This window comes from Sorex araneus, chromosome 8 (assembly GCF_027595985.1).
Source record: "Sorex araneus isolate mSorAra2 chromosome 8, mSorAra2.pri, whole genome shotgun sequence".
Taxonomy (NCBI): domain Eukaryota; kingdom Metazoa; phylum Chordata; class Mammalia; order Eulipotyphla; family Soricidae; genus Sorex; species Sorex araneus.
Window position 1 is genome coordinate 11369255 of NC_073309.1, and position 17806 is coordinate 11387060.

At 54.3% G+C, this 17806-nt stretch overlaps 3 protein-coding genes across 3 annotated transcripts; all 3 read left to right on the forward strand.

Moving 5' to 3' along the window:
* Positions 1–444: 444 nt before the first annotated feature.
* On the forward strand, positions 445–8055 carry PSMD7 (proteasome 26S subunit, non-ATPase 7). Its single transcript, XM_055146343.1, has 7 exons — positions 445–630; positions 2475–2566; positions 3213–3305; positions 4001–4098; positions 4581–4661; positions 6366–6457; positions 7139–8055. The coding sequence occupies exons 1-7, from the start codon at positions 557–559 to the stop codon at positions 7575–7577; spliced, it is 969 nt and encodes a 322-aa protein (XP_055002318.1). The 5' UTR covers positions 445–556; the 3' UTR covers positions 7578–8055.
* A 2881-nt stretch (positions 8056–10936) lies between these two features.
* LOC129406779 (mucosal pentraxin-like) lies at positions 10937–12306 on the forward strand. The gene is made up of 2 exons (XM_055145606.1): positions 10937–11006; positions 11694–12306. Exons 1-2 carry the CDS (start codon positions 10937–10939, stop codon positions 12287–12289), a joined length of 666 nt encoding a protein of 221 aa, XP_055001581.1. The 3' UTR covers positions 12290–12306.
* A 1499-nt stretch (positions 12307–13805) lies between these two features.
* On the forward strand, positions 13806–16516 carry LOC129406836 (mucosal pentraxin-like). Its single transcript, XM_055146310.1, has 4 exons — positions 13806–13891; positions 14074–14094; positions 14686–14976; positions 15897–16516. Exons 1-4 carry the CDS (start codon positions 13849–13851, stop codon positions 16490–16492), a joined length of 951 nt encoding a protein of 316 aa, XP_055002285.1. The 5' UTR covers positions 13806–13848; the 3' UTR covers positions 16493–16516.
* The last annotated feature ends 1290 nt before the right edge of the window (positions 16517–17806 follow it).

Sequence of the window (17806 nt, forward strand, 5' to 3'; positions counted from 1 at the left end):
ATGGGAGATAAATTACAATGGGGTATAAGTTCCCGACGCTACTTCAAAGCCACCCTCTAACGTTAGCGACTGAAAGTCAGTCAGTTCGCCTCCCGATTCGGGAGGGTTTGACCGGAAGCAAAAGATGGACATTTTCTGGGAAGTGCAAAAAAAAAAAAAGAGGGACTTTTTCCCTCTTTCCGAAGAGCGTGGGGAGGTGAGGGAGCTGGGAAGGAACTCAGTCCGAAACAGTCTCGGGCTACCCGGGACGGTACAACACAGTCGCCAGAAGGTCCAGCCGACCCGACTTCTCCCTTCGCCTTTGACGTCCCGGAGGCGGAGCCCGCCTGCCCCGCCCCGCCCCGCCCCTTCCCCGCCTCAAGATGGCGGCACGAGCGTCACAGGCCGGGCAGGGCGCGCGCGGCCCTCTGGGAGCGGAAGTGGAGGCCGGCGCGGCGGCGCGGCCGGGCCGGAAGAGGCGGGGCCGGGCCTGGCGGAGCCGCGAGAGTTGCGGGCGCGCCGACTGTCGCTGTTTGCGGGCGCCGAGAGCCGGCCTGGGCGGGCGGGTTGCGTCGCGATGCCGGAGCTGGCGGTGCAGAAGGTGGTGGTCCACCCGCTGGTGCTGCTCAGTGTGGTGGATCACTTCAACCGGTGAGCGGGCGGCGCGGGGCGGCCTGCCGGGGCGGGCGGCGCGGGCGCTGCTGAGTCACGGGCGTGCCGGGGGCCGCAGAAGCCCCCTCGAGGTCCCGGCGCCCGAGTCCCGGGCCTCGGCCCGCTGCGTGCTCCGCTGCCCCGGCGGGGTGGGGAGCCGAGGAGACGGGGACGACCCCCGTGGCCGGCGCGCCCCCCACCCCCGTCACCCCGGGGCGGCCCGGCCCGGCCGACTCCCCGGAAGGAAGCGCAGGGCTGCTCGCTTGAGGGTCGCCCGGCGGTGGGAGCCGGTTTGAGCGCCGGGGCGCCAGGGGACCCCGCGTTCCTCGTACACGAGAGACCCCGGCCGGAGCCGCGGGCGCTGGCGGGTCGGGTAGGAAAAGATCCCGCAGGGCGCCCCCCGGCTCCCGGGCCTCGGAGTGTGGGGTGGCCCCTGCGCCGCCCCGGGCCCTTGCACCCGCTCCTCCCGCTGCACCTGTTGAGCGCTCCGGAGTGGAGTTTGCAGAGCACGCGCAGCGGGTGGACGCAGGGGTGCGGGGAAGGGGGGGGTCTCCGGACCAGGACACCCCACCCTGGCCCGGCCAGCGCTGCAGGCCCCCCTACAGGCGCCGGCGATTGAGCCCTACCACCTGTCACGCGCGCCGGTGCAGGAGCCCGCAGCGGACACTGCAGCCACCCAGGGGAGGGTTTGGACGTTGGGGACCCAGGGCGAAGCCAGGAAGTGTGGGGTGTGCTGTGAAGCGTGGAAACGCCCCTCTTGAGAATCCCCCTCTGCCCCAAATCCAAACCGTCGGGAAGGCTGGGCCCTGCCGGCAGCGCGCGGCCGTGCCCCGGGCTCCGTGGCATCCAAACACCGAGTTCAGTCCGCATTTCAGAAATTGTCAGTGCAGACGTTTCTGGAGCACTAACCCAAGGCAGTGCACAGGCAGCGACCGGACCACCGGGGCGGAGTTTCACAGGGGTCCCCGCCAGTGCTCGGGTCACAGAGTTAGTTGTATTGTGCCTGTGTCTCACCTTTTGCTAGTGGTTCAGAGCAGAGAGAGTTTGTGACACTCTGGTGCCCCCTGAGGACCCAAATTCCTTGGAAGGTGCGATCCGGAGACACTGGGAAAAATCCTCCTCGTCCAGCTGTGCTCCGGGAGGGGCCACCAACAGCACACAAACCTCTGATCAGAGTCATTCTCCAAGCCACCACATGGCCTGGGCACTTTGGGTGGGACTTGTTCTAGTGGGGCAGGTCAGCCCAGAGTGGACACTGCAGAGAAGGGCTGGCACCACAGAGCTGGGTCATCTTTACCCCTGAAAAGACTGGAGGATAAGAAGTGGGTGGGAGAGAGTTGAAAAGCAAAGATGGTAAAATGTGGGGTCAGTTTTTTCAAGCACCAACCAAGTTAATGTTTTTTGTTTTGTTTTGGGGCCAGACCAGGCAGTGTTCAGGGCTACTCCTGACTCTGTGCTCAGAGGTTACTCCTGGTCGGTCTTGGGGAACCGTATGTGGTACACGGGGATGGAACCCTTGTACAGGGAGAGCACACTTCCCGCTCCTCACTCCCTCCGAGTAACCTGTTAAAGGTCCTAAGAGTTGAGGAGTTTTCTTCTCTCCATTTTTGTTTTCTCTAAGTTTGTAACTTTCCTCAGTTGTGAGGTGTGATTTTCATAGCCAACTCTGCCAGCAAACTGAGTACATGGGCACCCATTGCAGTTACACAGATTTACCTGGTACTAATGTTGGGGGTCTCGCCCCCAGGTGAGCTGTGTCTGTAGCCTCAGCCTTCCTATGAAGTATATAACTCTGGGGTTCCGGCTCTGCGTCCATCAGAATGACCGTCTCCTTTCTCATTCAGAATAGGCAAAGTTGGAAACCAGAAACGTGTGGTTGGTGTGCTTTTGGGGTCATGGCAAAAGAAAGTACTTGATGTATCCAACAGTTTTGCAGGTAAAAGACTAATTTCATATTTTTTTTTGGTTGTGGTTAACCTGTGAATTTAAAGAAATGTTATTTACTTTCTCTTTCTTTTTAACTATGCCCAAGAGATTGTATTTCAGAGTTGTGTATATGTAGAAGAGGGAAACTCGACCTCAACTGGATAGTAAACACTTTAAATTCAGGCCAACCATTCTCCATGCCACTACCCGGCAGCTTGAGATGGCAGACAGATGAGGAGCTGTGATGAGTAATGCTTTAGGAGAGAACGAGGCAGTTGGGGGAGTTCATCAGCCTCTGCACTAAGGCTTTAACCTGCCCATGGTTTATAGCTGGAGCCAAGGGAGCCAGGCACTGTGACCCATCACTTTCATGAATCTTGATAAGAACATCTCCCATGAATTTCATGATTTGAGTAACATGAAAGAACCAAGTAACTGCTGGTATTACTTCTGGACTAGAGATCTCTAATGCTGGTATCTAAAAGGACCAGGCAGCATGGGAGAATTAGGAAGTGACGGGCTTTTATCAAACTAAAGAATGTGTCTTTGTTAAAGGGAACAGGTGGCAGGTACAAATCAAACACATGGTTCAGGTCTTGCCCAGGGGTTCCAGTTCTCTTTGGCATCCTAAACTAAACTTTTTTTTTCCTCTTTAGTTCCTTTTGATGAAGATGACAAAGACGATTCTGTCTGGTTTTTAGACCATGATTACTTGGAGAACATGTATGGAATGTTTAAGAAGGTCAATGGTATGTCTTAGGGTTTTTTGGGGTTTTTTTTTAACTGCTATGTTAAGGGGGGGTATATGATGTTTAAATAATTGCTTGTCAAATGTCAATGTATTCACTTAGATGTAGGACATGGTAGTAGAGGAATGAGAAAATAAAGAAAGAGTAAGAGTAGCAATTTAAGTCAGCAGCAGGGGAGGGCCCCCAGGCCGCAGGAGCAGCTGCCCGGGAAGGGCCCCTACCCGGAGAGAGGGAGTCGAACCCAGTGGGCATCTGTCCTCGTGTCCCTTCCCTTGATCTCGTGATAAGCAAGGCTTGGCAATGTCTGTTCCCTCTACATTTAGACTTGCAATCTCTGCATCTTGAACTGACATTTGTTATTTATTTTTGTGGAATTGTTTTCCGGTTGTTTCGTGTATGACTTGTATCCTAAAACCAGAGGATAGTGACTGGGTTTCCTGGGAACTCTGGTTTCGAACCTGAGGCTTTAGAAGTCTGTAAAGATTGAAGTAGAAGCTGGGGCTGGGCGTGTGGCTCCGCAGTGGAGCACGTGCTTGCCCTGTATGCATGAGGCCCCGGCACTGGAAATAAAATTCAATAGATGTCTAGGAATTTTTTTAAAAGTGCAGAACTTACCCACCAGGGTTCTTGATCTTTTCTAAGGAAATTGTAGAGCTCTTCATACAACAGTATAAATGCATTTTTTTTTTCCCCAGCCAGAGAAAGGATAGTTGGATGGTACCATACAGGCCCTAAATTACACAAGAATGACATCGCCATCAATGAACTCATGAAAAGATATTGTCCCAACTCAGTAAGTGTACTCTGTCCCTCAGATTCTTGCTATTCTTGCCAGTTAATTCAAGAAAACGTTGTACAAAGAAAGCAGACCATTTCATCATTCTTCTGTCAGTTACTTGTGTTTTTCAGGGTTTTGTGCCTGTCAGTATGTTCAGTAAGTTACTGTAAACTCTTGCTGAGTGCCAAATATGTTAATTACCTTAAACATCTCAGTCAGGAAGACAGAAAACAGATTCAGAGTGGTTATTAAGGTCTTGGAAGTGTGGGCTAGGATTAAAATGTTGGTCGCCTCTACTCTTATTCCCCCCACTCCCTACCTCTCAACTTAATGGTGGTAAAAAAACAGCAAATGATGAATTCGTTTGATGTGAAAACTCAAGTTTTGCTAAAAATCCAGATTTGTGTCAGGTTGAATGGAATAGCTCCAGTTGCCATTCATTGTTGCTGCCATTATTCCTTTGATGAGGTGGTTTGCTGAGATGTATTTTCTGCCAGGTATTGGTCATTATTGATGTGAAGCCAAAGGATCTGGGGCTGCCCACAGAAGCATATATCTCCGTGGAAGAAGTTCATGATGTGAGTCATTTTGCTATGAGTACTACATTACATTTGCTACTTCTCAAGCAGTTGGACTTCTTTGCCTGTTTCCAGAAAATTATTTTTTATCTCCATACAAAAAGAGGGTTGTTGGGGCTAGAGCTATAGCACAGCAGGTAGGGCGTTTGCCTTGCACGCAGCCGACCCGGGTTCAATTCCCAGCATCCCATATGGTCCCCCAGCACCACCAGGAGTAATTCCTGTGTGCAGAGCCAGGAGTAAACCCTGAGCATTGCCGAATGTGACCCAAAAAGCTAAAAAAAAAAAAAAGAGGGTTGTTTTCTGTCAACAGTTTGCTGTTGCATCTTTTTTCCACTGGGAGGTTTTGAACCACTAAATTTTAGAAATAGGGCCAGAAAAGTCTAAAATTCCCTTTTACACATTAAATTAAGGCCCAAAGTAGAAAATTTCCCATAGGTGTTACCAGCAAAGCTAGCACAGCGCTGAATTTAGTTTGAATCTAACGTATTTTTCATAAATTGGACCCTGCTAAGCTGGAATTTTTCCTTCTTGAAGACTCTATCCCTTTAGAAGAAGTCAGAGGTTTTCAAATAGTTGCCAGAGCTGGTGGGAACCGGTGGCCAAAGTGATCAGACGCTTGACGACCAAGCAGCCAGGTGCCTGTTGGGACTCAGCCTGTGTTCCCCAAGGTGTACACCTTGACCCCACGCTCGCCCCCTTGCCCTGGAGCTGGAGTCTTGGATTTGGTTGCGAACAGCAGCAAAAACCGAGCTCAAACAAATAGTTTGTTGTGAAAGTGCACATATGTTTTCTCATAAAAATTAAGTATTCGCACTTTGGGTGAGCAGAGTTCATTTTCGAATTTCCAAAGTCAAAGTCTGAGGCGTAGATGAACGGCTGTCTTTGGTTTGATTGTGCAGTATGTAGTCTTAGATTAATTGGGGCCGGGGGCACTCAACTGCGCTCTAGGCTGACTCTCAGGGGACCGTAATGTGGTGCCGAGATTCCAATGGGGCCGGCTGTGTGCAAGGCAAGTGCCTTGACCCCCTTATACTGCTTCTCCAGCCCCACATTCAGGGATTTTTTTGGTTTTTTGGTTTTCCTGCTTGCTTATTTTCTTGGTTGGGGGCTACACCCTGTGGGTGTTCGGGAGCAAGGCCAGTGCCGTATCCCCATCCTGTCTTTCCAGACTCTTTCTGTGTTTGGGGGGTTGTCTTTGGTTTTCACTTTTGGGGCTACACCTGGCAGTGTGCAAGGGTTGCTCCTGGCTCTGCACTCAGGAGTCACTCTTGGCAGTGCACAGGGGACCGTATGGGATGCTGGGGATCAAACCCAGGTCAGCCACATGCAAGGCAAGGCGCCTTATGGCACTGTCGCTCCAGCCCTTCTCTGTTTAGTTTTTTAAGTCTAGGAAAATACTGGATTCTCCCAGAAAATGTTTCTTTTTTTTTTTTTTTTTTTTGAGAGAGAGAGAGAGAGAGATGTTTGTGGCTCTGTTCTCTTCACGTGCAAGAGGCGAAGATGGGTACAGGTTAGAAATCAGTCAGGCTTTCCTCAAAAAACAGCCAGTGACGAAGTCCCAGCAGCTCAGTCACTGGCGAGAGGACCCAAGCTTTCAGGGCCACCCTTGCCCACCCCCCAGGAAGACCAGAAGAGCCGGGAGTGATGCCCGGTGTGAGTACTGCGTTGTAAGTCGGGCCTTACAGTTCTCTCTCCTCTCAGGACGGAACCCCCACCTCGAAAACCTTTGAGCATGTGACCAGTGAGATTGGAGCCGAGGAAGCAGAAGAAGTGGGAGTGGAGCACTTGTTACGGTGAGAGCACCCCGACAGCTGCACTCCCTCCGGGCTGGGGAGACCAGGGTTCGAGGCCTGCATCAGCTTGAGGCGCTTGGGTTACCGTTTGTGGCTGGGTAGACAGTGCACCTACCTGGAACCTGTCTTGGGGACTGTCACTGGGACAGATGAGTGACATCAGGCTGCCACATCCTCACAGGTCTCTGAGCCGTGTTACACTGAGAGTCTGCTGGAGGCTTTTGTTTTAAAACGCTTTGGTGTCTATAACTGACTGGCTTGGAACAATCATAGTTTTCTCAACTATTATAAGGTTCCATCCAGTTAAAAATATTTCTGCTGAGTTAAGCTTTTCATGACAGTTTCTGGAAACACAGAGAAAAGGCTTTTTAAAGAAGAGGGACATTGAGGTAGGGAGCTAACAGTAAAGATTAAAATTTACCCAGAACGTCACTGTCAGATTAAGTGAAAATGGGTTTGTTTTGGCTCTCACAGTCCTATTCTGAAAAATGCCCCATGATGAGAGAGAAACTACATTTCTTCTAAGGAAAACAAGATGAAGGCGGTTTATCCGTAAATCTTTATAAGTGGAAAAGCCATCTCTAGGAAGTAGGGGATGCCAGGGATTTGTCCCCAGGGGCCTCACCTGAGCTGGGCAGTGCAGTACCCTGATGCCTTTTCCTGCCCGTTGTGTGTCCCTAGAGACATCAAGGACACTACAGTGGGCACTCTCTCCCAGCGGATCACCAACCAGGTCCACGGTTTGAAAGGACTGAACTCCAAGCTTCTGGATATCAGGAGCTACCTAGAGAAAGTGGCCACGGGCAAGCTGCCCATCAACCACCAGATCATCTACCAGCTGCAGGATGTCTTCAACCTGCTGCCGGATGTCAGCCTGCAGGAGTTCGTCAAGGCCTTTTACCTGAAGACCAACGACCAGATGGTAGTGGTGTACTTGGCCTCGCTGATCAGGTCTGTGGTCGCCCTGCACAACCTCATCAACAACAAGATCGCCAACCGGGATGCCGAGAAGAAAGAAGGGCAGGAAAAGGAGGAGAGCAAGAAGGATAGGAAAGATGAGAAGGAGAAGGAGAAAGAAAAGAGCGATGTAAAGAAAGAGGAGAAAAAGGAGAAAAAATAACCATGTAGCTTTCCAATTTGTAAATTAAAATCTTACAAATGAACTTGGTGTGCGGCCGGCGGGTTCTTTTCACTTGAGTGCTTGTCCGAAAGCTGCGGGTCCCGCACGTGGCACTCCAGAGTGGACGGACAGAGGGACGGGTCCTAGACCCAGGGTGCAGCTGTAAGGCGGGTGTGATAGTTCAGGCTTCAGATTGTGGGAGAAACACGAAGTCAGTACAAGTCTTGGTACTCTAAACTCTTCTGGCAGTGAGACCAGGAGGCAGTTGACCCATCTCAAAGACTCTGGGTTTTTGGCCGTTTGTGAAGTTGCCAACCGGATTGCCTGGATCCCCCGCGTGCTTTGCCTCAGCTCACCCGAGTCCTGACCCTTCTGAGCTCCGGGTTGGGGACACTTAGGTGTCCTCTGGGCGTGGCTCCAGCCCAGTATACTGTTTACCTTCAAAGACACGATTAAAACGGCGTGGTTTGTAAATCTGTGTCGTAGTCGTCCTTGACTCGGTGCTGAGCCGCTGTTTCCAGCAGTTGTGATAGTCGATATGCCTCACATGCAGCAGGCCCTGGGTTTGCTCCGCAGTACCAGGAATTTTTTTTTTTCATTTCAGATTGAAATCTTTACAAAAGCACCTCATTCCCTTAAAGACCATGAGTCCTAACTGCATCCACTAACTACATCCAGTTTATTCCCTGAGGTCAGAAGCGGGTTTCCAGAAGGGACACAGGCAGACGCCCACAGCCAGCCTCTCGCCAGCAGGTGTCCTTCCTTAGGAGTTTGGTGATGTCCCATAGGAAAGACCAATGTTCCAGGATTTGAAATAAAATGGCCTTTTTTCTTTCTTAAAAGAAAAAAACACTCCCTAATGCTGAGAAGCTTCAGAGTTCCCAAAGCATCTGTTTTAACTCGATAGGCCTGCCAAAGAGCGAGTTAGTGGAAACTTAGGGGTTAATAATAACCACACTTTTACTCTCCGTGGAAGAAGCAGGTCTGTGGAACTGATCCTTACACAGTCCATTACGTTCCTGGGATAGACGGGAAAACTAGAGACACACGGTCAATGTCAGAGGGCTGTGCTATCCATCTAAATAAAAGAAATACATACAAGTCATGTAGAAATGCACCTAAAGTTAAAGAAGTGTTGAGGCACTTTGGCACAGATTGAACAAGAAAAGAAGCCGGATGCTCACTTTCTCATTTTTTAGTTTCAAGGGCAGGGAAGAGGCAGCCGCAGCAATTGAGGGCTGAGGCTTGGGATAGGGCCACCATCAACGTCCCAAGGGTGGCAGATCCTTGTGGAAGGATGTCATGAGCCTCCCCCAGCTACACAATGTGACAAAAATGTCACAGATTTCCAGTGTGCCAGAGGAACTGGGATGTTTATCAAGCACCAAAGGATGAGGGAGTACTCAGGCCCTGTGAGGTTTCTAGATGTGCTTATCCGCACCTTCCTCGCACGCTCTTCTCATGGAAGCAGCTGGTGGTCTGTGGTGTGCCTCAGGCAGAACCGTGTCTGCCTTGTTAAGGGGGACCTTGTCTTAAAAACAGCAAGCTTGTTCAATCCCCAACACCCTACATAGTCCCAGGTCACACCTGAGCATCGCCAGGTGTGACTCAAAAAGCAAAAATAAATAAATAAATGAGATGTTGGTATGAAGCTAATGTGCTTATCAGTGTTACCTGAGCAGTGTGAGCGCGGGGCTTTGAAGAGGCTTGGTGTTAGGCTGGAAGGTCAGGGAGCTCTGACAGGTGAATCTTATCAGATCAGGCTCTGAGGTTATTGCCTTCCCTCGTTCAGGGGTATCCAAGGGTCACTCGGATAAAGCTGAAAGAAGAGCCAAGCTGTCTGGTGTTTCTGATCTGGCCCAAAAGAAACACTGCTCGAGTTTGGTGCTTAATGCATTTGCTTCCCACACTCCAATAAAACACACTTTATAAAATGCTGTTTTTAATTATGAATTTAAAACTGACTCCGTAACGTGGCACACTTGTTAAATGGATATAAGTCAAACGGTCTTTTCACACATACATCACAGTGTGAAAGACTTGACTGAAATTATTCCCAGTATATTCAGTCATGATATATGGGCCTGAAGTCGAACATTTTATGGGAAATAACTTATTCATTTAATAGTAGGCGTACGTATGCTGAGAAAAAAAAATGGCGTGAAGAAACGTAAAGAAAGTTCCTGATGTTATAAGCCACTTAAAGAGTGAAAGGAGAGAAATTCGTGAGACAAATGTGATGTCACAGAGATGGAGAAGGATCTTAACTGTCCTCCACCAGCTCCTTTGGGGGGCAGCCAAGTGGAGCCGTGCCTCAGTGGCCCCAGGCTGCGAGTGCTAAGACCCCCTGGATGTTTCCTGGGGACAGCATTGGCCTGGCACACGGCTGACGCATGTTGGATCCCTGGCATTCCACAGGATCTCCCAGAGGAACCCTTAAACATCGCCAGGTATGACTCCAAATATTTTTTTTAATTATTCAAGAGTGGGGGTCCCCCTAGGGGGGGCCCTTGATCCAGCCTGCAGCTGAAACTGGCTGGGTTTATTTCCCTGGGTGTTCCCTCTATTTGGTTGCGTTGCTTTTTTTTTGGGGGGGGGCGGTCACACTCGGCGGTGCTCTAGAGTTACTCCTGGCTCTGCACTCAGGAATTACTCCTGGCGGTGCTCGGAGGACCATATGGGATGCTGAGGATCAAATCCAGTTCGGCCGCGTGCAAGGCAAACGCCCTGCCTGCTGTGCTATCGCTCCAGCCCCATCTGCTTGTTTGAGTTGACAAGCAACTCAAACAAGTTGGTGAGGAAGCTAATACGCTTATCAGTGTTACCTGAGCCGCTGTGGTCACACCCACACCTGTGGTCAGTCGGGGACTTCAGACAAGAGAGATGCACACAGGCTCAGTGGGCCCAGAAACAGTCATGCGTGTGGACAGACGGCTGCCGGCCGGCTACCCTCCCAGGGCCTGTGCTGCCCCAGACCCCCACGACGAGTGGAACACACACACACACACACACACACACACACACACACACACACACACACACACCGAAAGGCCCCATCCCGGGCCCGGTGTCCCCCTCTCCCAGCCACTCTCCCCTGCTGTGCTTCCCTCGGCCTGCGGGACCCGCAGCGCCCCTCCCCTCCTGACCTGGGGGATCACCCGCCACACAGAGTAGCATCATAGATGACACCGCGGGCCCAGAGCAAACAGTCCAGTCTCAGGCCGACTCTGATCCTGTTAATGTTCACCCCCTCCGGCTCTGCCAGCTGTGCCCGGGGGGCGATATAAGCAGCCCCGGGCAGCCCCGGCAGCACTGGCCCACCTGTCCCTCTGCGGCTGACCAAGACGGAGCAGGTCACCATGGAGAGGCTGCTGCTGACCACCCTGCTGCTGCTGCTGCCCCTGCTGGCCGTGGACGCGGCATGTTCAAGTGGGTGCTGAGTGGGGAAGGGGCGGCTCTGGGTTGTGCTGCTGCTGGGGACGGTGAAACCCCTCAAGCCCTCGCTCACCTCCGATTCAGCAGCTAATACGGCAAATGCGACTGTGCCTCACCCTGCTGGGACAGGGCCAGGAGCACTCGCCCTCCTTGGGAGCACTCACCCTCAAGGGAGCACTCGCCCTCCTGGGGAGCACTTTCTATTCAGGACCAGAAGTACTCACCCTCTGGGGGAGCACTCCCTCGGAAGGAGCACTTACTCTCCTTGGGAACACTCACCCGGTAGTGAGCACTCGCCCTCCTAAGGATCATTCTCTCAAGTCAGGACCAGGAGCAATCGCCGTCCTTGAGAGCTTTCACCTTCCTAGGGAACACTCGCCCTCCTGGGGAGCTCACTCCAGGAGCAGGTCCAGGAGCACTTGCCCTCCTGGGGAGCATTCACGCACCTGGGGAGCACTCTCCACTCAGGACTGGGAGAACTCATCCTCCTAGGGAAGACTTTCGCCCAGAGATTTCAAACGCAGCCACTTCTCTCATGGCCCTCAAGGAGGCCCCCATGGTCATCGATTCCAGGGTTTGATGGTCTCCTCAGGACCAGAGTCCAGGGAGTGTGCAGAAAGGGGAAGGGATGGGGTGCAGGCCGGGGTTCGGGGTCGCTACAGGGCACCTCTGTCTCTGCAGACCTGGAGGGGAAGGCGATCATCTTCCCCCGGCAGTCGGTCACCGACTACGTGTTGCTGACGGCAAAACATCAGAAGCCGCTGCACAGCTTCACGCTCTGCATGAAGGCCTCCTCCGACCTCACGCGAGACTACAGCCTCTTCTCCTACAGCACCCGAGCCCACAGCAATGCGCTGCTGCTCTACCTGAACAGGCCGGGCGAGTTCTCCCTGACCATCGGCCACTCCGAGATCGTCTTCAAGACGCCCCTGGCCTCGAAGGGCCCCATTCATGTGTGTGTCACCTGGGAATCGGCCACGGGCATCGCCACCCTCTGGGTGGACGGGAAGCCCCAGGGGAGGAAAGGCGTGAGCAAAGGCTATGTCCTGGACGCTCACGCCAAGATCATCCTGGGGCAGGAGCAGGACTCATACGGGGGCAAGTTTGAGGAAAAACAGTCCTTGGTGGGGGAGGTGTGGGATGTGCACCTCTGGGACACCATCATCCCCATAAAGCACACGGGGCCCGCCCACCGAAACGGCAACGTTCTCAACTGGCACTCGCTCAACTTCCAGTCCTACGGCTACGTGGTGATCAAGCCCAAGCTTTGGGCTTAGACCCCCAGCCCACCCCGCCCAACTCTTCCAAATTAAACGCATCTATCTGCCTACCTGCTTTCTGTGTCTGCTGAGCTGGCACCCAGGTGCTGGGGAAAGGTGGAGGGCGGGGACTGAGTCATAGGACAGCAGGGAGGGCACTTGCCCTGCAGTCGGCCGAGCTGGTTTCAATTCTCAGCATGCCATATGGTTTCCAGAGCACTGCCAGGAGTCATTCCTGAGCACAGAGCCAGGAGTAACCCCTGGCCACAAAATCAGATATAAACAAAAGCCAAAATAACCAAAACCAAAACTAAATTAAAAATTTGAAAGGGGGGCCACTGAGCGACAGCACAGTGGGGAGGGCGTTTCCCTTCACGCGGCTGACTGGGGTGTGATCCCTAGCATCCCATAAGTACCCTGAGCACCGCCAGGAGGAATTCCTGAGTGCAGAGCCAGAAGTAACCCTGTGCATCGCCGGGTCTGACCCAAAAAGTCAATAAAATAAAAGATGGAGGAGGAGGGTGTGAATACATGGGAGTCTCAGGCTCAATCCCTCAATCCAAGCACCACTTCAACCAGGGTCTTCTGCAAGAGCACTGAGCTGGGAGCAATGCTGAGCACCGGCAAGTATGGCCCCAGAGCCAGCAGCCAGCACGGGCTGTGGGGCCCAGGGGCGGTAAGCGGCTGCCCCTCCTGACATCCCTGTCATGGCCGAGCCGTTGGCAGCCCACATCCGGTTTCTGCAATGTAGGGAGCCATTTTACAGAGCTTGGCTCTTATCTTCTGATTAAACAGAGGCTTACTTAAATTCCTGTAGCAAGGTTGCACTCCTGATCTTACTGATCTTATCCTACCACCATTTGTTATCACTAGCTAATGCCCATGCCACACCCTGCATTTCTATTGGGGGTCCCGGCAGGCATACCATCCCACCTCCCCCCAGCAGAGAGGCATAAAGACTGCAACTGCCATAGAATAAACGCTCTCTAGCTCCTCCTTCTGGCTCTGTGTCTGTTCATTCGGCTGCGTCCCCTTCGAAGTCCTACAAGGGTCCTCCCTGCTGGACAGGACGGGACCACCACACTGCAACAGCACCCGGCCGAGACAGCCCCCACCAAGCTGCTCCCTTCGGGAGCAGAGTCTGAGCCTCTCCAGTCAGAAGCACCCAAAAAAGTTCCACCCAGAGGTCTGGGTGCCACTCTCTGAGCCATCCCAGAGCAGCCCCGAAGCCAGTCCTGCTCCTGAGCACTGGTCCGGGATGGAGAAGGGGAGGGGGCGCCTCCTCTGCCCCCTCTCTCCAGAGACTCCCAACAGGTGTCCTGCAAATACAGCAGACCCCACCCATGCCAAACATGGCCAGCTCAACAGCCATCTGGGGGGGTGGGGGAACAGAGGGCAGGCGGTGCCCCGGAGAGAGCTGGGAGCGGGCGTGGGGGGACAGGCCCCCGAGCAGCCCCGCCCTTATCAGCGGGGCAGGCCTGATCCCCCAGATACAGGCTGAGTTTCCTTATTTCTGTGCCTCGTGGCCCTCGGAGTGGACGTGGGGGCCGGTGGCTCCAGGGTCAGCAACTCCTGCCATGGACTCGTGCAACCTGCTCGCCCGGGCCCTGCTGCTCCTCAGTGAGTTGGGCGCCCTCGGGGCAGAGGGGGCCGTCCCGGGGTGACTCTGCCTGGGCCCCTGGGGCTGTGGGGACCAGCAGGGCAGGGAGGGGTAACGAGGGAGGGGCTGCAGCTCTCGGGGGGCCTCGCCAGCCCCAGGGCCCGGCGGGTGGGCACACTGACCCTTCTCTGCTCCTTTGCAGCCCTGGGCAGCGTGGCAACAGGTGACTGTCAGACCGGCCGTGCGTCTGCGCCCGTGTCCCTCCCGCCCCCGTCCCAGGCCAGCGGTCTGCTCCATCTGTGCTCGTCCCCCCCACAGGCGTCTCGTCACCCTCCACCCCTCCATCCACCACGTCTGCTGAGCTCTCAGCGTCTCTGCCTGGAGTCCTCCCCCTTCCCTGTCACTTCTGTCCCGTGGATGGTGCTGGCCCAGCCGGGTGACCGGAGGTCTCAGCCACCGTGGCCTGGGCCAGGCTGTCCCCTCACCCGCCCCTGCGGCCCCTCCCCGTAGGACAACCCCCATCACAAGCCACCATGAGCCGTGACAGTGTAGAGCTGGGCCACCCCGACCCTCTCCCGCTCCTCCCCTCCCCTCGGGGGAGCTTGGCAGCCCCTGGGTGCTGGGAAGGGGCAGTAGTACCCCAGAGCGCCCATGGCCAGGCCCACTCATCCACCGGGCCTCCCGCTCAGCGCCCTGACCGCCTCTTGTGACAGCTCTCGGCCTCTGTCTGGGGGCCTGTCCCCGGCCGGGGTGGTACACGCCAGGGAATGTGGAGCGAGGGTTCTTAGTCTGCACTTTCTCTTTCTCTCTCCAGGATCCGCCCGTCTGCAAGTCACCCCAAAATCGAGGGTCTCCCTGAGCCCCCCGTGGAGCAGAATATTCCGGGGCGAGAACGTGACCCTCACCAGTCATCTCGGAAACAGTTCCCTGTTGAATGGCACCACCAGCTGGACACACGACAGCAGCCCTCTGACTGAAAGCACGTCCAGTCCGACCATCTCTGGACCCAGAGAGCTGGACAGCGGCGAGTACAGGTGTCAGGGAGGGGACGCGCAGCCCAGTGACCCCGTGCGCCTGGGCGTCTTCAGCGGTGAGTCTGGACAAGGTAAGACGCAGTGTCCTTTGGAAGCTGGTTCATCCCCCTGTGCCCAGGAGGCCAGACCCCAGCCCTACCCCAGCCAGCGTCCATCCACCTATCTGCAGGCTCCCCGCCCCCTCTTCTGTGCATGTGTGCAGGTCAAAGGGCAGCAGGCACTTTCTCATACGACCCTTGTTTCTCTGTCATGCTGGAGATGAGGGAGGTGGGTGCAGGCGTGTGACCTGGGTGAGTCTGACCCCAGTTGGAATCATGGTTTGCTCCCAGCAACACTCAGTGTGGACCCAAGTCCAAAACACCGAGGAATTATCACTGTATCACTGTCATCCCATTGTTCATCAATTTGCTCGACCGCCTGGAACATCTCCATTTGTCCCAGCCCTGAGATTTTTTTTTTTTACCTTTTTTGGTCACACCCAGCAATGCACAGGGGTTACTCCTGGCTTTGCGCTCAGGAATTCCTCCTGGCCATGCTCAGCGGACCCTATGGGATGCTGGGAATCAAACCCAGGTATGACGAATGCAAGGCAAACACCCTACCTGCTGTGCTATTGCTCCAGCCCCAACCAGCCCTGAGATTTTAGCAGCCTGTCTTTACTATCTTACCCAACCATTGGAGGCTCTCTCAGGGTCAGAGGGATGAGACCTGTTATTGTTACTGTAACTCTCACATCAATTACACCACAGGGAGCTTGCAAGGCTCTTCCGTGAATAATATAGCACTGCATCACTGTCTCACTGTCATTCCTTGTTCATCGATTTCATACGCAGCCTCTTCTCTCATGGCCCTCAGAAGAGGCCCCGCTGGTCAGCGGTTTCAGGGTTAGATGGGCCCCTCAGGACCAGAGTCCAGGGAATGTTCAGGGCAGGGAGGGGATGGGGTGCAGGCCGGAGCTCAGGGAAACTACAGGGCACCTTGTCTCCTGCAGTGCTGCGGGGGAAGGCGATCATCTTCCCCCGGGAGTCGGCCTCCGACTACGTGTTGCTGACGGCAAAACATCAGAAGCCGCTGCACAGCTTCACGCTCTGCATGAAGGCCTCCTCCGACCTCACGCGAGACTACAGCCTCTTCTCCTACAGCACCCGAGCCCACAGCAACGCCCTGCTGCTCTACCTGAATAGGCCGGGCGAGTTCTCCCTGACCATCGGCCACTCCGAGATCGTCTTTAGGACCCCCCAGTCCTCCAAGGGCCCCATTCGCGTGTGTGTCACCTGGGAATCGGCCACAGGCATCGCCACCCTCTGGGTGGACGGGAAGCCCCAGGGGAGGAAAGGCGTGAGCAAAGGTTATGTGCTGGATGCTAACGCCAAGATCATCCTGGGGCAGGAGCAGGACTCATACGGGGGCGGCTTCGATGCCAAACAGTCCTTGGTGGGGGAGGTGTGGGATGTGCACCTCTGGGACACCATTATCCCCATGAAGCCCACGGGGCCCACCTGCCGAATCGGCAATGTCCTCGACTGGCACTCACTCAGCTTCCAGTCCTATGGCTACGTGGTGATCAAGCCGAAGCTTTGGGCTTAGACCCCCAGCCCACCCCACCCTCCTCTTTCAAATAAAACGCATCTGCCTACCTGCTTTCTGTGTCTGCTGAGCTGGCACCCAGATGCTGGGGAAAGTTGGAGGGCGGGGCCTGAGTCATAGGACAGCAGGGAGGGCACTTGCCCTGCAGGCGGCCGAGCTGGGTTCAATTCTCAGCATGCCATATGGTCTCCAGAGCACTGCCAGGAGTCATTCCTGAGCACAGAGCCAGGAGTAACCCCTGGAACAAAACCCAATAGAAACAAAAGCCAAAATGACCAAAACCAAAACCAAAAATAAATTAAAAATTAAAAACGGGGGGCACGGAGCCATAGCACAGCGGGGAGGGCGTTTGCCATGCACACGGCTGACCGGGGTTTGATCCCCAGCATCTTATATAGTCCCCTGAGCACCTCCAGGGGATTTCCTGAGTGCAGAGCCAGGAGTAACCCCTGTGCATCGCCAGGTATGACCCAAAGAGTAAAAAAAAAAAAAAAAAAAAAAAAAATGGAGGAGGAAGGTGTGAACACATGGAAATCTCAGGCTCAATCTCTCAATCCCAGCACCACTTCGTCTGGGGTCTTCTGCAAGAGCACTGAGCTGGGAGCAATGCTAAACACCGGCAAGTATGGCCGCAAAGCCAGAAACCAGCAGCACGGGCCATGGGGCCGCAGGGCGGGAAACTAGCAGCCCCTCCTGACATCCGTGTCATAGCCGAGCCGTTTTCAGCCCACATCCGGTTTCTGCAATAGCCACCCCCAGCCGAGACAGCCCCCACCAAGTTGTTTCACTTGAAGTAGAGTCTGGGCATCTCAAGTCAGAAGCCCCCCAAAAGTTCCACCCAGCGGTCTGGGGGCCTGACTTGAGGGCATTTGCCTTGCTGACTGGGGTGTGTAAAAACACAAAAATGAAAAGGGAGTAGGCACCACACCGGGAGGTTGATGCTGATGATGAGGCAGGTGAAGGAAGGAACAAGGGCCTGGCTTGTTGGTCTCTGTTGCAGTGTATTCCATTCCCATCTCCATTCTCCTCTGCTTCTCCTCCTGCTTCTTCCTCCCCCATGCTACTTCATTCTCCTTCTCCTCTGGATCTGCATGTGGATCTAGCTTCTCCAGATCTGGCCCTGGGACTCGCCTGGGCCCCAGCCCACTCTTACAGCCTCATTAAATCCCCAAGAATGAGGGGATGGGGCTTACACATAGGTGTGGTCACAATCAATAGGGGTAAAGTTCTTTGCCTCATGGGATGCTGCTTCCAGGACAGATTCTCTTTCAGCAGGACACCCACCCAAGGGCGGAATCCCACGGGTGTGTTTCT

What these genes read in the sequence shown, in the direction of transcription:
- PSMD7 (XM_055146343.1), top strand. Translation starts at nt 557, where the DNA reads ATGCCGGAGCTGGCGGTGCAGAAGGTGGTGGTCCACCCGCTGGTGCTG. An exon ending in TGTATCCAACAGTTTTGCAG is followed by an intron (nt 2,567 to 3,212) that starts GTAAAAGACTAA and finishes TTTCCTCTTTAG; the next exon opens with TTCCTTTTGATGAAGATGAC. An exon ending in CCGTGGAAGAAGTTCATGAT is followed by an intron (nt 4,662 to 6,365) that starts GTGAGTCATTTT and finishes CTCTCCTCTCAG; the next exon opens with GACGGAACCCCCACCTCGAA.
- LOC129406779 (XM_055145606.1), top strand. Translation starts at nt 10,937, where the DNA reads ATGGAGAGGCTGCTGCTGACCACCCTGCTGCTGCTGCTGCCCCTGCTG. An exon ending in CGTGGACGCGGCATGTTCAA is followed by an intron (nt 11,007 to 11,693) that starts GTGGGTGCTGAG and finishes CTGTCTCTGCAG; the next exon opens with ACCTGGAGGGGAAGGCGATC.
- LOC129406836 (XM_055146310.1), top strand. Translation starts at nt 13,849, where the DNA reads ATGGACTCGTGCAACCTGCTCGCCCGGGCCCTGCTGCTCCTCA. An exon ending in CCTGGGCAGCGTGGCAACAG is followed by an intron (nt 14,095 to 14,685) that starts GTGACTGTCAGA and finishes TTCTCTCTCCAG; the next exon opens with GATCCGCCCGTCTGCAAGTC. An exon ending in CAGCGGTGAGTCTGGACAAG is followed by an intron (nt 14,977 to 15,896) that starts GTAAGACGCAGT and finishes TGTCTCCTGCAG; the next exon opens with TGCTGCGGGGGAAGGCGATC.